Raw genomic sequence first — 15,981 nt, 5'->3', positions numbered from 1 at the left:
TCAAAGAAGAGTATTGCAGCCCAAAAGCAATTCCTACATCAAACAAAAAGAAAATTACTCAAGAAAATGAGTGCTGCCCGCACAGGTAGATCAAACAGAGCTTGAGAGGCGGGCAGCCCTGCTCTGTTGTTGAATGTTTGCCTCGTCAAGAGGATGTCTCCCACTCCTAGTGGCTGTTTCCCCGCTCCCATGTTTACACTGGTGAAGGATACCTGTTGTCAGCTGCATTTCACTGGTCCTTGCTCACACCGACAACAAACCCAATTTAAAAAAACAAGTGATCTCAAACATTTTAACAACACATAATTTGCTCAGGGAAAGTTTGCTGATAAAACCGAAGATAGATATCGGTTTTTGCTGCCTAATTTCCTAGAACATTAGTCAGTTACAAACATAATGTCAACAAAATATGTCTGCAGGAGTGACTAATCAAGGCATGACTGACATCTCCTAGAGATCACCAGTAGAAGCTCATGCTGTGCACTTACAGAAAGGGCTCATTTCTATCATGTTTCAGATTTCTGGCCCAAGGACCAAAATCCTGCATGTATTGGGTGATAAGCATATATTCTTAACATGTATATGCAAAACATGCATTTCATCCGCATGGTATTTTGGCGGTTGTCTATAGGGTGAAATGTTTACCAAGACAATGTTCAACATTTGTCAGTTCCTACTTATTCTCCTTGGATGTCTCTTGGTTGTCTCTTACGACATACCATTTTACACGCAACTATGTTCTCTTTGAAAGTGGCCCCACAGCCTGCCTCAAAATTATATATAAATTATGTGAGATGCAAAACTCACATTTTGTGCAAAAAAAGAAAAATAGTGCCACACAAGTGCTGTGAACAACAGCTGCTCGCATTCTAGTTGTTCATGTTGTTCCTGTGCTCCCGCTCTAAAATTTTACCGCATGGTGTAATTTGGGGAATTTCGCATAATATGAAATTTGCTTAATTACGCAAGATTTCACCGACATAATGGTAATTTTGGCCGGACATAGCTCGTGGATGCTGGTGATGAACTGTTCTGTTGTCCTGTGTGCATATTCCCTTCCTATACCTACAAATGTTATTACCATGAAGACAGTGCTGCTTGTGATTGTCTGTGTCCCTAATACCTTTACCTACAGTCCTCTAAAGACTTAAGTACTATAAGATGCTTGTGTCTCTTCTTGTTTCCGGTCCAGGGAGGACCTGGCCTGGCAGTTGGGGCTGGACTGTTCCCATGAGGAGCAGGGTCAAGACTGCTTTGTATATAGCTGGGTCCAAACTTGGATTATGGATTAAACCCAGGTCTGCTGACTGGAGGTGAATGTTTGCATTGTTTATGTAGCTGGGTCCAAACTTGGATTATGGATTAAACCCAGGTCTGTTGACTGGAGGTGAATGTTTGCATTGTTTATATAGCTGGGTCCAAACTTGGATTATGGATTAAACCCAGGTCTGTTGACTGGAGGTGAATGTTTGCATTGTTTATATAGCTGGGTCCAAACTTGGATTATGGATTAAACCCAGGTCTGTTGACTGGAGGGGAATGTTTGCATTGTTTATATAGCTGGGTCCAAACTTGGATTATGGATTAAACCCAGGTCTGTTGACTGGAGGGGAATGTTTGCATTGTTCAGCATTCCGTCCATCATCTGTTCTTTTCGCTTCTGCCTAAATAGAGCCAGATGAAGATCATTATCATATTATACACAGCTGGTCTCTCTTTCGATCATCACATGATCGTGGTCTAGGGTTCTCGGTCTAGCCTTGATCTGTTCTTGTCTTCCTATCGGAAGCTGTAGCAAGAGAAACCCGGGGCAACCAGTGTATGCCCAGGTTGCCCAGATCCATGCCAGTTTGTCAGGATAACTACTGATTATGTAAATAAATTCCATTTAGAGTCTTTGTATACACCCTATTCTTGAGTGAATTTTAAAAAAATATTGCAATCATCTTGCATTGGGCGACCTTGGTTTACCCTGATTTAATATTTCATATCCCCATAGGTTATTAAATTTGTTTACCGTTTTCCTTACACTTGCCTATCTGCTATATCTCATTTTGTACATATGGGCGTACTGAGGATTTTGCTGTCTGTTTGCTCCTATCATTTAAGCAGCAAGGCAACTTTAAATGCCCCTTTGCGATCTATCAATATCTAGTTGCAGTCAGCAGTGACACCACATTGTAACTCCATTCAGTGACATTAATGTAGCACCAGCCCTGTGAAAACTAGCCACATATTTTGATAATAGGAATAAAGTTGTCAGGTTATATATATTTTATCTGTGCACTGATTTTCAGTCTTTGCTAGTTTTTTAATTTAATATTCATTTCGTTTTGTTCTGTTTGCACTTTTCCTGTAAGGCTGTGACTGGCAGTAAATGCTCGGATGGATAGAGCTACATTCCGAAGTGTTGAGGGCTTCAGCACAGGGCTCAGAGGAATGTGGAGTCGATGAACAAAACTATTGCCCGCTTGGCAGAGTCTCAGCCCAGGCCAGACCTGGACAGGCTGTAGTCAAAACACAGCACGTTAATTATTCACCATGAATGTTTATTGGAGTGCTTCTGGAGTTAGCTTTAGATGTTCATGAGATAAGGGCATGCCTCAGTGCCTGTACCTGCAGGTCGAAGGAGGAGCTGAAATACATTGTTTAACCAAGACTCAAGCTTATGTCTTAACCTCACTGGCAGGGTGGCATTTTTATGGTATGAACAGTACTCTTTTATGTTATGTTAAACTTTCAGTCAGTAGTACACATCCAGATTGCCGTACAATCAAATTGTGGTAGAAGCCAAAGCAGTTATTAGCACACCTTGGTGGGTGTCTGGGGGGTTGGTGGTAACCACAACAATCATAGCCAGATGTTATAATTACAAAATCGTTAGGAATTCCCAATGTTCTTATCTTGTTGTGTTTGATAGGTATGATAGCTTAGTTAGAAAATCCTAGTAAGCAATCACTTTTCTTTATAAAAATGCCTAAGGGTATAACTGTGTGTATTTTTGTAAAGCGGTAAAAAAATTCTTAAAACAATTTTTCTTGCCCCAAGACGTATTTTTGTGTTGGGAGTAGTCTTCTGTCTCTCAATTAGAAATTTGCACACATTCAAATAACGTTACTCTAAAGTGTAGATTAAGAGGCAAAAGAGTTGATCAGGAATACAAGATTTTTAAAAAATATGTTTAGTGATCACAAAAATATAAATGTGGGCTTATTTGCATGAGAATTACCAAAATGCCCTCCTCAGCCATCTTTTGTGCAAATGTTGGTGATTTATTTCTGTCTTTTAGTGGAATGTGGATTGACTGTACAGCCTGTTTTTGTTAACATTACCTTACATGTATACCTTGTGTTTGGTTATTTCTTTGGTAGACGTTGTCAACCATTGCTTTCTGTGTTCACCATAATTCTCATGCTCCCTTCATGTACATATTTTTTAAACCTCACTACTGTGGCAATCATCATTCAGGAGGGTGCCACTGTTTTCTTAAAGGTTAGACAATCATCACGAGTGCCATATCGGCCATAAAATATTTTAATTAAATAAGGAATTTTTTACAATGGTAGGTCCCTTTCCGATCGTAGCGGTGCCCATACTTTCAAGTGTCTTCTGCAAAAGAGTTGCATTGACTATATGTTTCTAGCTATACAGTTATGACTCTCTCTCTCTCATAGATATGGTGGTGGTCGAGGCCACAGCAGAAATCACAGTGCTCTTAATTTGACGCATAAGGGGCCCAAGTCCATCAGGGTGGCCCCTCCAAGCTTGTGGATGAATTGGCCCTTTCAAATAATAAGCAGGCATTAAAATGGGAGTCTGTTTGCAAGGATTCAAATGTTCTGGCTTTGATTTATGGCCAGGTTGCTGACATCTTTGAGTTAGTGACTCCTAGTGGATCGCATGCCCCTGATTCTGTGTCTGTACCTAATTTTGTGAAGATTGTTAGCCTGTCTCCAAGGTCTTTTAAGTAAGTAGTGAGGCTGCCAAACCTCATTCTGGTTGCTCATGGTTTGATGGCAGAAAGACCAGAACCATCCTTATACATATGCCAACAGCAGGGCATACAATTGACATCCCTAGGGACCGGAAAATCTATAAAGATGCACTGTTGCGGCCATCTCCGCGTGGGAATGTAAGATGTGGGAGGACCTGGAAGTTTTTGCTTGGGCGGGGGATAGTAAATGATTCTGGGGCATAGTGGCTTATGGCAGCCGCAATGCTGCTACTCGAGTTGATTATTATTTACAACCGAAGACCTAGGTAAACCATTTTGAGAAGGTTTATGCAGCTAAGCCGAAGCACATAAGTAGGGCTACAGAAGAAGCACTTAATCACTCAGCAAGAGTAGTCACCCAATTGACTTTCCAATTTAAATATATCTTGGAGGCAATAAAGTTGATTCCTCTTCACAAAGCTCCTGGCCCCATTTCCATCTCTGGGGACTTGTTTCAATCTGAACCTCTTATTTGGGCCTCCTACCTTTATCTGCTTTTTCGTTCCATCCTGGAAGGTGGCCAATTCCGGGTTCTCAGCAGACTGCCAAGATTGTTCCAATATTTAAAAAGGGCAGCAAAGATGACCCTGGGAGTTACGGGCCCATCAGTCTTATTGCTGTATCCCAGAAATTATTTTCCAGTCTTATTCTAGGGGAACTGAAAGAGTGGGTTCAGGAGAATACCATCCTTTCAGACATGCAGGAGGGGTTTAGGAATAAAATTAGCACTGTTGACCACATTTTATGTTTCTGCAGTATATATTGGAAAACAGTGACGCTAGACAAGGGCCACTTATATGTAGTTTTTGTTGACTTGAGATCAGCTGTTGACTCAATCCCTAGAGCTAAATTGTGGGAAATTTTGTAGCAGATGGGTGAGTCTGCTAATCTTTTGTCTCTTTTAATTAGTCTGCATGCTTCCAATACTGCCCGTGTTAGATATAGTAAAAATGGCGAGCTCACAGACCCCCTTTAAGATTAAGACTGGTGTCCACCAGGGGTGAGTGGGAAAACCACCGCTGTTCACACTTTACATTAGTCACCCAGTAAAGGTTCTTCATTTCCCTGGCAATGATGCACCTAAATTGGGCCCATATAAAATCTCTACACTGCTTTTCGCAAACGGCACGCTCCAAATTTCTTTTCCTCTGTGTGGTCCGCAGTCGATAGTTGTTCGCTTCTTAAGCTTCTGCAGCGCCCAGGTCTTGAATTTATGAAGTAAGTAAATCTTTATTTGGTTTTGATTAAAAACAATGAGTATAGTCTTTAAAAGCAGTGACATCTATAAGAACAACTAAAACTTTAAAAAGCAGAGTAAAACACACATCATACATCTTGTTGCATAAGAATAATTAATAATCATCACAGTGCGTATGAGATGTTCAAGCTTGTCAAAAGGAAAAACAGAGAAATTATAAAAGTCCTGCCACTGAGGTACAATAAATATATATACTTCTGGAAATTATCAACCGTTCAACCTGCTTCAGTAGCAATCTAATTCTATCAAGTGCAAGTGCTTTTTTTAATACAACCCAATGTCTAAAATATACACTATGGATTCTAATTTCTTTATGTGCCAAGGAAAAATCAGTGTTATGAAATACGTATCCAAGTGCTATCTTATGTCCCTGATACTGGTAAATAATTTTTACTTCTCATCCGCTAGGCATATAACTAATATCTTGATACAGTGAACACTAACCAAGATGTAGTATTGCACTTTAAAATTCTGACAGCCTCCTTTAAGTGCCTCACGGATAGGATATGACAAATCAGGAACAACCAAACTCTCCTGGTGGTATAAAAAACAAAAATGCTCCAAGGATTCAGGTTTACCTGAACAAAAGGGACAATTTGGGGAACTAATACTTCCCACCCATCTGCTCCGGGTCTCATTCAGAGGAAGAAGGTCGTATCTGAACTTCAAATATAGAGATCCTGCCTCCGGTGGTTCTATACAATTAAGAAAGGCTTTGCCGATCAGACTCTTTGAAGCCCAGAAATGAACTTGTTAGCTCACTAACATGGGAGAGACCTAACCACTGGTTGTTAATATAGTCCCAGTACATCATCTTTAAACTAATAAAGGACTTTTTCGACATAGCTGCAGGATCAGTCCATAGTTCAGGAATCCGCAGACTGTATAACCATTTCTTGACATATTTAAACCAGGGTATTAGTCCTTTCAGATCTGATGCAAGGATCTCAGCAGCTGATTCTCGTAGAGAAAGAGGGGAATCATTGGTCCATAATCTAACCCACAAAGCCAGAGGCCTAAATGCAGCTACCTGGGATACATTTTTCAGACCAAGATTTAAATGAATAAGGGTTAAGGGCGCCCTCTGTGAGGCAGAGCAAGAACAGTTCTCAGAAAATTGTTCTCAAGGATTTCAATGTCACCTATGTTGTTTTCACCCCATAATTCAGCGCCTTACAAGACGGGTGCAATTCCTTTTGCCCTATAGTTTTCAATAATTGGTAGTACGGGTCTAAAGGTCGAATTCCTCAGCATTTTAGCAATTGTGTACCCCACATGCTGTAGTGTTGCCTGACTCTTAATTATTTGTAAGGACTATGAAAGAGTATTAGTAAGCCTGACCCCTAAATAATCAAATTATTTCACATGCTCCAGATATATATCATCCAAACTAATCTTACCCTTAAAGGACCTAAGTGGGTTGAATGTCATGAATTCAGTCTTGTTACATTTATTCCAACCCACATTCCCTCCAAGAAATTGAAAATCGGTTCAAAAGGTTCTGCAGCTCCATAAGGCATTTAGAGAAGTAGGGTATCGTCGGCAAATAATAGTGAAGAGATCTTCTGGCCGGTGATCATAGGGGGATCCCCAGTGCATTGTCCAATGTCTCTAACAACCCATTTGTGTACTGAACTTAATATAAAAGAACACATTTATGGTATTTATCCCCCATATAGCAGGGTTGGCGATTATCTTGGTGCAAGGTATGCCCTTGGATCAAGTCCATAAATTTGTGTACTTGGTAAGCGATCAATGAAATTCCAGCAAGAATCAGGTACTTTGATTAAAATGTGCAAGAAAGTCCAGGCATGTCCCCTTGCTCCAGCAGTGGAGATTTACAACTTAAAAGCAAAAAGCTCAGTTATGCATGGTGCGGGCCTTCGGGGTCATCTGACGGTCGATGGCCTCTCCGAGCCAGAAAATAGTTTTTTAGGAGTCTCGCCCACTCTTGGACATTGGTATTTACCCGATCAACCTTGGTGTGAAGCTCCGACCCATCATGTATTGCCATAGACGCTGGACAACAGATGTGCTGGAGTCATTTAGAATGATGCTGAAGGTGCTCCTACGGGCTCCAGGCGGCGAGAGGATCCCTTGTGTTGCATATATTAATCCATGCTTTATGAGGTCGGCTCTTCCTCTTTCTGGGGTACCCTGAATGTAGCGAAGCTAGTCCCTCACTCCTTGGCTAAAGAGTGTTTAAAGGAGTATTTGCAGTTGCGAGAACTGAAGTGTGAAAAGGCAGAGAGTCTGACAGATTTGTTCTTAGATTTTATTTTTTAATACATGAAAGTCACCCCTAAGGGAAGCCCTAAGCTGCCCATAAGGCAAGGTGTGCTGTATTTAAAACGCTGGACATGTTTTTTTCTAAGTTTTACATGTCACAGTAGTGAAAAACTCCTAAATTCATTTTCCAGTAATGTAAGGCATATGTCTTCCATTAGATAAAATTGGGCTGGGGCATTTAATAAGTGATAACTTTTGATTGGGAGAAGGTGAAAATGTCACATTTGGACTCAAATGAATTGTAGTGGAGCATGTAGTGGCTCTTGTCTATCATCAGACACAAACTTTGTTCCGATCTGGGCACCAGACAGAGGAGCTGCCAGGGAGAACTATGAGTTGTGCCGACATCACAGGATACCATGCGCTGACACTTTCTACTCAAACTGTTAAGCTCTTTAACCACTTTTCAGTAAGGATAGACCCTAAATTCATAGTGCTCAAGCAACCCTAATTTAGGGTCCAGCCTTATTTTGTACACAGTTTTCCTTTCCAAGATGCATTTTATTGTAAAGATCCATTTTAATGTAAAGACCCAATAGGACTTGAAATTCATCATAACAGGTCTGTCACAACTTTGGCACGTTGAACGAGAATGTCCCAGTGACCCAAGCACTATCTGTAGAGCATCTGTAGGTCAATCTAACACATTGCTGTCGCCAAAATGTTCCACTTAACAAAAGCCACAAAAGCATTGTCAGTATTCTGGCTTTTAGTAAAATACTTAATGTCAAAGAGTTCCATTACCTGTGGTGATCAGGTAATATCCTAAGTGATATACCATTGGAGACAGAAAATAAAACTTCTCCTTTCTAGCACATTATTCCTAATTTTTTTTTTTTTTTTAACAAACTTTATTGCCTTTTACATGTTAGACATTCTTCGGCTCCCTGTGGTACCATTGTATGCATAACCTTGTCAGGATCAATGTATTACATTGCGTACTTCATACATCGTTGTCTTAATAAGTCCACTTTCCATTTGGCTTTTCTTCCATTCGGTGAGTAGTCTTCTATGTAGGCCATAAAGTCCCCCCCGCCCTCATCATTTTTCCCCAACAAGATAACTAACCCCCCCCCCTCCCGCCCCGCACTGCTGTCTCCCGATTACATCTACTGAGCGCAGAAAGTCGCCTCCCACCGTACCTTGTTGTGCGTGGTGGCCCCTCCCCACTGCCTCCCTCTAGATGTTGTCGCTTCAGGCGGTACTATGTTATATGTCCCCCATCTCCCGGGATCTGCAGTCCAGCCTCATCTCGGCCTGGCGCCTGGGGGTGCACCTGTTGTGGTGGTCTCTCAGGGGTGGAGGCCTCAGATGTCCGGCCCTCTCCCTTCAGGTCTTCCATCAGCACCTCAAACGCTGTAGCCCTTTCCAGCTTGCCTATCCCCCGTCTCGCATTCCTAAGTAGGACTCCTAGCACATTATTCCTAATAATAACACTTCAGCACCTGTCGCTTCCGTAGCTGCCGTCCAGTGTATGGTAACCTCTCAGAATAATTCCAATTTTGTGTAGTACATTTTATGTAATTAAGGAGGGAAAGGCATCTGTGTCCGTAGCATATTCAGTTAGACTGTTGTGTTGCTGTTGAAGGTGGCACTGGGCATCCTACTTCTCACTGCCTCCGGTGTTATCAGAGTGAGTCAGTAACCTGTGGTGACCGACTGTGGATTCTGTGTCTAAAGTTATAGGATGGTAGAAGAGGATGGCCCTTTGAAGTTTCAGGAGATGAGCCCAGAGTAAAGAAGCATGGAATCCTAATTCAAGACGGCCTTTATGACCTTTTAGTTATGTTTATAGGAGCTCACTCACAGTAACAGCCTGGAGTCGGCATCCCACCCTCACTTTGCTATCTGGTTCCTCGTCGCCAGTGTTGAGATGTTGTCTTGTAGGATACAGCAGTTGTAACCCTAGATATATTTATCAAGCTGATCTCAGATAGTAGAACCACCAACTGTACAGCAGGCAGCCGCATTCCATCTAACTCTTCGAGGATCTCCCTTCAGTCCTAATCCACGTCTCCCCCCCCACCCAATTCCAGACGCCTACAATGTCATTGCAGGTTGAAGCAAATTACAAGCCACAGCACATTCCTGCAAGTCTCCTGATTCTGTATTCCTCACCACTCAGTCCTGTATAGTCTAGCATCCTCATGCTTGGTTTTGCACTAACTCCTGATTTTTTTTCTCTGAACTTCTTCCTTCTGCCTCTGGAGGTTTTTCCTTCTTTGTGGCTTTCTCTCTCTTCCAACCTTTCTTGATGGCCCATGCTTCCACACAGTTTGCTCTACATCATTTTCACTGTGGCCACTGGAAGGATTTAAGATGGAAGCCGCAGTCCTGACCGAGCAGTTTGCCAGGGCAGGTTTCGGTTCCCAGTCCGGCCCTGGACTGCACCCCCTTTGTGAACCAAATACCACCCCAACTTTAGAGTTGTAACTTTTCAAAGGGTTGGCGTAAATACCTCTTTCATGTCCCCTCCTATTTGTCATTCAGAAAGGGTCGCAAAACCCTTTTTACAAGTCTGAAAGACTTTCTAATTCATAAAAGGGGGTTTGTACGTTTTATGGTCACAAAAAACTTCAGTGCAGGAGTTACCATATTACATTGTTAACATTTAAGTATGGTTAGTTGTATGTTTATTAACATGAAACATCTTTTTTTATTTTTTATTAAGGAAAAGTTTATTGAAAACAATAAGTGAAGTACTGGACTATACTGTTCGATTGTCTGAAGTAAAACGAAGAGAAATACAATTATTCAGTTAAGAATACAGAGCTTTAGATAAAACAGCCTGTGATAGCACGGCAGGGCTAACAATGGATGCTGATTGCAACAAGAAAGGTCAGCTTTCATGAATGCTCTGTTAATTAAACAAGAGTCCTTGAGTATGCTCTGAGATTACTAAAGCTGCTGCCAGCCTGGCTTTCATAAATAGACTGCTAATTAAACAATAAGCTATAGCTAAGTTCAGTTATGTTTGAAGCTTTTCATTACTAATTAAACAATGGGCATTGGTGAAGCTCTGCTAAGGCTGTCATTATGATACAATTTTCGTGAAAAATACAAAAGATTTCTTGGGCTACTATGAAATATGGGTTTTATGCTACTACATTTCATGCTTCAGAAACAACCAAACATTTAATATATAGTTTATAAACAGATGTGCAGAGTACAGTGGGCTACCTATTGCTGTTGTTGATTGTGAGGAAGAGCTATGACTCACAAGAGATGTTTTGAGTGGGTCATGGTGACCCTCTCTTCCCGCAACAGCAGTGATAAATAGCATATTGCATGCCATGCTATTTGTTTATGTGGAGTAGTTATAATCAAAGGTATTCAACTTTACACTGAGCACAAGGTTTTACATAGATGCAATAGTTAATCTGTAAGTGAATGGTTCCAGTTGTTTCCTTCAACTGATTCTAGAATATAATCTGTGAGAAAATAAACCGTCCTTTCTCAAGGCAAGTACACTATACAGTGGTGGTAATAAGGGATGAACCTAGAATATTAAGAAATTTGACAGATTACATAATTACTTTAGATTATGAGCACATATTTCAGGTGACATCGAAGTAATATAGGGAGTTGCTATTTTGTTCAACAGCTGGAATGTAGGATGTGGATGTCTAGACATATAGCCTGTACCTTCGCTGGGTGAAAATTGTCCATTGCCATTCAGCCAGAGCCATTCCGGTTCAGGCTCCCTTGCCTCCCATGTCACCGGAAAAGTAGTCATTCAAAAGTGCAGAAGAGTTGAGTCAAAGCATCCCCACAGGTATATTTATTCATTTATTTATAGGTGTTATATAGCGCTAGCTAGACCAGAAGGTATCAGAGCGCTTTACTTATAATGTGAGATTGTTTGATGGAAGTACATACATATATACAGACAAAGAAAATCGTTAGGCAGTCAAGGTAGTTACAATACGAGGACATTAGAACAGCATAGGTTAATGGAGTGAATGACATGGTAGACAGCTGAAATGATCAATCGACTGCCGCAACGGGTCTAGTCAGATAGGGTGTGAGCTTTGGGAACATAACTCAGTTTGTGTGCATATTAAAGTATTTGTTGAGCAGTAGGTATTTAAGGTCCCATTTGAAGCAGGAAAAGGAGGGGTTGCAGCAGACATGTTTAGGGATTGATCTACAGATCCTTGGTGCATTTCCAGAGAACAGGCGCGTCTGGGGAGAGTGCTTTTTCAGTTTGGGAGATATGAGAAGAAGTAAGTTGGAGCTTCTCAGAGTCCTGGCTCTTCCTGCTTTCCAAAGATTGGTATCTAGATAGTTGGGGTTATGAGTATGAAGGTCTTGGTGGGTGATGTAAGCAGTCTGGTAGGTACATCTTCCTTCGATGAGAAGCCAATTGAGGTTCTTGACGGCTGGTGAGATGCACTCAAACCATTTAAAACCTGTTAAGAGCCGGGCAGCCGTGTTGAGAACTGTTCATAGTGGGGCAAGGGAAATTTTCGGAGTTCCTGTGTAGATGGCGTTGCCATAATCCAGTTTTGAGAGGACTATAGATTGCACTACCATCTTGAAATCATCAGGGGAATGAATGGTTTGATTTTCTAGAGGTGTTTTAGTGTGTAGAGCGTTCCTTTGGCTGGGTTATTGATGTGGTCAACATGTTTTTGTCCAGAGTGATGGCCAAGGACTTTACAGAGTTGGATAGTGTGAGAGAGCAACTCGGAGCATCCACATTCTTGAATCAATCTTGGATTGGTAGAGGGTGGTTGTTATGGAAGAAAAGTAGTAGTTCAGTTCTGTTGGGGTTCAACTTTAAGTGGTTGGTGTAAGCCAAGTTTGTCTCTGGATTAGTGTGGCGTTCAGATGTAGGATGTCATATTCTTCAGGACTTGACTGGAAGAAACAATTCTAAAATTGCATATGCTTTTGTGATAGATAAATTATGATATACTGGCAGGCAGCAGTCTTTACTTCCAACATGTCACTCACTATTTGCGTAATGGTGTACTGAGCCTGGATTTCACTGCAGGTTAGCAGTCTAGATGTTGTGTGCTTTCTAAATGAGACATGGCAGGCTCAAAGAGAACAAAGGGGGTCTAGGTGACCCACTCCTCGAACCATGGGATGCAGAAGCACTATCTCTCATGCACGGCCTAATTGCTTGAATCGTGGGAGCCAGCAGCTCCCAGGCCATCAGGAAAAGCCCTCTTGTCCTCAGCCTGAAGCCTATTCCTGGAAGCACCGTCACACCCACTCCACCCCACATTGCCTGTGGGTAAATGGTTGAGGCCGGTGGCAGAACAGCATCTCTGCTGCAGTAGTCAGGCAGTTGGGTACTGACCAGAGCTGCAATGCTGCATCTCATTCCGCCCAGGACTGCTGTTACCCGGCTCAGAATGCCTGACCTGGTGGGGGCCCCGTTTCATGATCTCCCTCTCACTGTTCCATGTATCTTTCTCAGTAAGCCGGCAATGTTGGTATGTTGGGAACAGGAGGCGGGAAGCCTCTAACAGAACTCGCGCTTGCGACGTCCTTCTAGGCGCTCCACCCCACCGCCATTTTGGAGCACTCATTAGATTAGTCCCTCTGCCTTTCTCAGAGGCAGACATCCGGTGCTTGAAATGGGCAGGGGTTGCTGGACCTGGGTGCCTTACAGTCACATTAAAGTGTCATACAACTTTGGAGTCATGGAAGTTTCAGAGTTAAGACTGGTGTATAACTTATGCTGGTGTAGATACAGTCACACTGTAAAACACTGCTGGAAGAGAACTTTCATTTTGACTACAACTCAAAGGGGCCACTTTTCCAGCTTGTAAGTGGCTGTATGGCACCCCATATTATGGTGGCGCCGCACCATAGACATTCCCTTGAACTGGCACTGAAAGTTGGAGAATATGGAAAATGAATTCAGAACACACTGAAGTAAACCTGGAACATATTTCTCCACATGAAATCGTTTGATGATATATTTAGGGATGCAAGTATTATTCTTGCATACGCCTGTGTTGTGAAATTGTTAAGTGCGATTATGCAGATTACTGTTTGTATTACACTTTGAAGAAGGGACGGTTTTGACATTAAGGTAACAAAAAAGCTCATTCTGAGCCAGCACTTGCGGCCATTATCCAGTTGTGGTTAATACATCATGGAGCAAGGCTGGCAGAAGTACACGAGGCAGGGTGGTCTCTGTAGAGATGTGTTTTTTATCCTTCGTAAAGTACTGGAAACGTTTGATTAATGAGGGTCAGACTGTGCTGTGTGGTGGACCATTCCAAGATTAGATGTGTGGGGCTGCTGTCTGCCGCCAGGACAGGAGGGCACACCATTGAGTTTACATGCTCTTCACACATAATGCGCCCTCTACATAAGAACCACAAATACGATTGTGACACGCTTGCTGCTTGGATGTGCCTGTTCAAAGTCCATTCTGACGGCTCCTTTCATTGTGTTTTTCTCTCTGCAGAGGAAAGAAGACGTGTACTTTGTGGTACTGAATAAAGACGCCGGCTCTGGGCTGGGGTTCAGCATTGCAGGCGGAGCCGACCTGGAACAGAAGTGTGTGTCTGTAAGTGATTGCTGTGGCCTGCCCCTGGTAGGATGGAAACACCACTGAGGCGTCATCAGTCAGAAGGCTGGTGCTGCAAGCCATGTGTGCTGTGGCCTGCCTCTGGTAGGATGGAAACAGGACTGAGGCGTCATCAGTCAGAAGGCTGGTGCTGCAAGCCATGGGTGCTGTGGCCTTCCCCTGGTAGGATGGAAACACCACTGAGGCGTCATCAGTCAGAAGGCTGGTGCTGCAAGCCATGGGTGCTGTGGCCTGCCCCTGGTAGGATGGAAACACCACTGAGGCGTCATCAGTCAGAAGGCTGGTGCTGCAAGCCATGTGTGCTGTGGCCTGTCCCTGGTAGGATGGAAACACCACTGAGGCGTCTTCAGTCAGAAGGCTGGTGCTGCAGGCCATGTGTGCTGACAGGCTCAGCTGGCTAGTGCCATAGAGAAACTTAAGCACTACCTGGCTGGCAGCGCGGTGCCTGAGTTAAGCGAGGGAGGCCTTATGACGTGGGTGGTAAAAGGGCGCGGCTGCTATTGTGCAAAATCACCCCAAGAACTAGACCAATGCATGGCGCAGGGGTTTACACATAGAGTAGGAGGAAAGACAGAGCGGGTGGCCACAGATTTGCAGTAGGAACATAAATATTAAATGTCTTGATCAACTATTAATGTCTATATTCATTAAAAAATAATAATAAATATATCCAAGAATATTAGTGTAAAGTTAAATCATAGATCTTGTATTAATCTATTCATATTACATATTTTATTAAGGCCATACATTAAGTTAGCATGCAGTTTTATGCCAGTATTTATGCATATTTACTATGTTAAAGTTAGGTTGTTTATAGATACAGAAGACGGGGACCTCTTGCCTTCCAAGTTTAGGGAGAACATTTCTTCTACTCCCTGTTAATCAAAACAGCAAATTAGCATTCATTGTCCCCTTACCTTAAGACCATTTCCTAGTTAAGTTTCATCTAATTTCCTGAGTGAATTTATATATCATATTATTCAATAGTAAGCCTGCCGTTATCACTACTACTACCACTACTGCTGCAATGTCTATGGTAGCTACTACTAATTCTTTCCCTTAGAATACAATGAACGAAATAAGTACTGCACCCACTACAACCTAATGTATTACCATAACGAGAAGTACTCCTGAACTGCTACCAGTAGGATTCTACTACTAATACTGGTCTCACTAGTAGTGTGCCACTTACTACTATAATTATTGCCAGCACTGGAGCCACTTAACTGCTATTATTTGTAATGCGACCATTGGTCCTATTACTATCACCTAATTATTTTTCCTGCAAAATGTAAAGCTGAAACTGCTATTAGCGGTGCTTTGTTTCCCACTAGTGCTACTTCTACAGTTACAATGACTATTGACATTACCAATATTAACACTACTGGGGCCACTTTAAGGGTCATCGCTACCGCTTTCAATAATACTGCTAGTTCTACAACTAGTAAGTACAAAACTACAAAAATGAATTGAAGTTAGACTTTTAGGCATAATGAGGACTGGCTGAGAGAAGGTAAGTTATGGCAACAAAGAGGAACAAAGCAAGACAGTCCCTTACGGAGAAATCAGACACCCGCGACCATCAACAAAAAAAATAGGTTCCTTAATCAATCACAAACTGCAGTGGTCTAGTCCCAGTAGCAGGCAACTGAGACAAACGTACCAGCAATTAGAATGCAAGGCAACATTGCTTGCAATTTATTCAGAATGTGCCTGCCCTTCTCATTCCAGAGCTAAACCCAAGACTTCTGCTCATCCCTCTCTCCTTCACCGGCTCCATGTGCGCAGTCGCACAGCCATAGGCTTCTGCCAATAAACCATATGCAGTGTGCTTTCTAAATGTTACATGGACTCTTTCTTTTCCTTACAAACCTCCATGGAATC

General features: G+C 42.3%; 1 protein-coding gene across 5 annotated transcripts in view; it reads left to right on the top strand.

The window, feature by feature from the left end:
• PDZD2 (PDZ domain containing 2) overlaps positions 1 to 15,981 on the top strand; it is a 1,178,280-nt gene that overhangs the window by 1,096,635 nt on the left and 65,664 nt on the right. For all 5 annotated transcript variants that reach the window (XM_085630570.1, XM_085630578.1, XM_085630563.1 and 2 more), the window contains one exon: positions 13,975 to 14,076. In XM_085630570.1, coding sequence (XP_085486696.1) covers positions 13,975 to 14,076 — 102 coding nt within the window. The remainder of the gene's footprint in view (positions 1 to 13,974; positions 14,077 to 15,981) is intronic.

Source organism: Triturus cristatus, chromosome 2_1, assembly GCF_964204655.1.
Source record: "Triturus cristatus chromosome 2_1, aTriCri1.1, whole genome shotgun sequence".
In the NCBI taxonomy this organism is placed as follows: domain Eukaryota; kingdom Metazoa; phylum Chordata; class Amphibia; order Caudata; family Salamandridae; genus Triturus; species Triturus cristatus.
The sequence above is the reverse complement of the archived record's forward strand: the minus strand, read 5'-3'. Positions and strand labels throughout refer to the sequence as shown.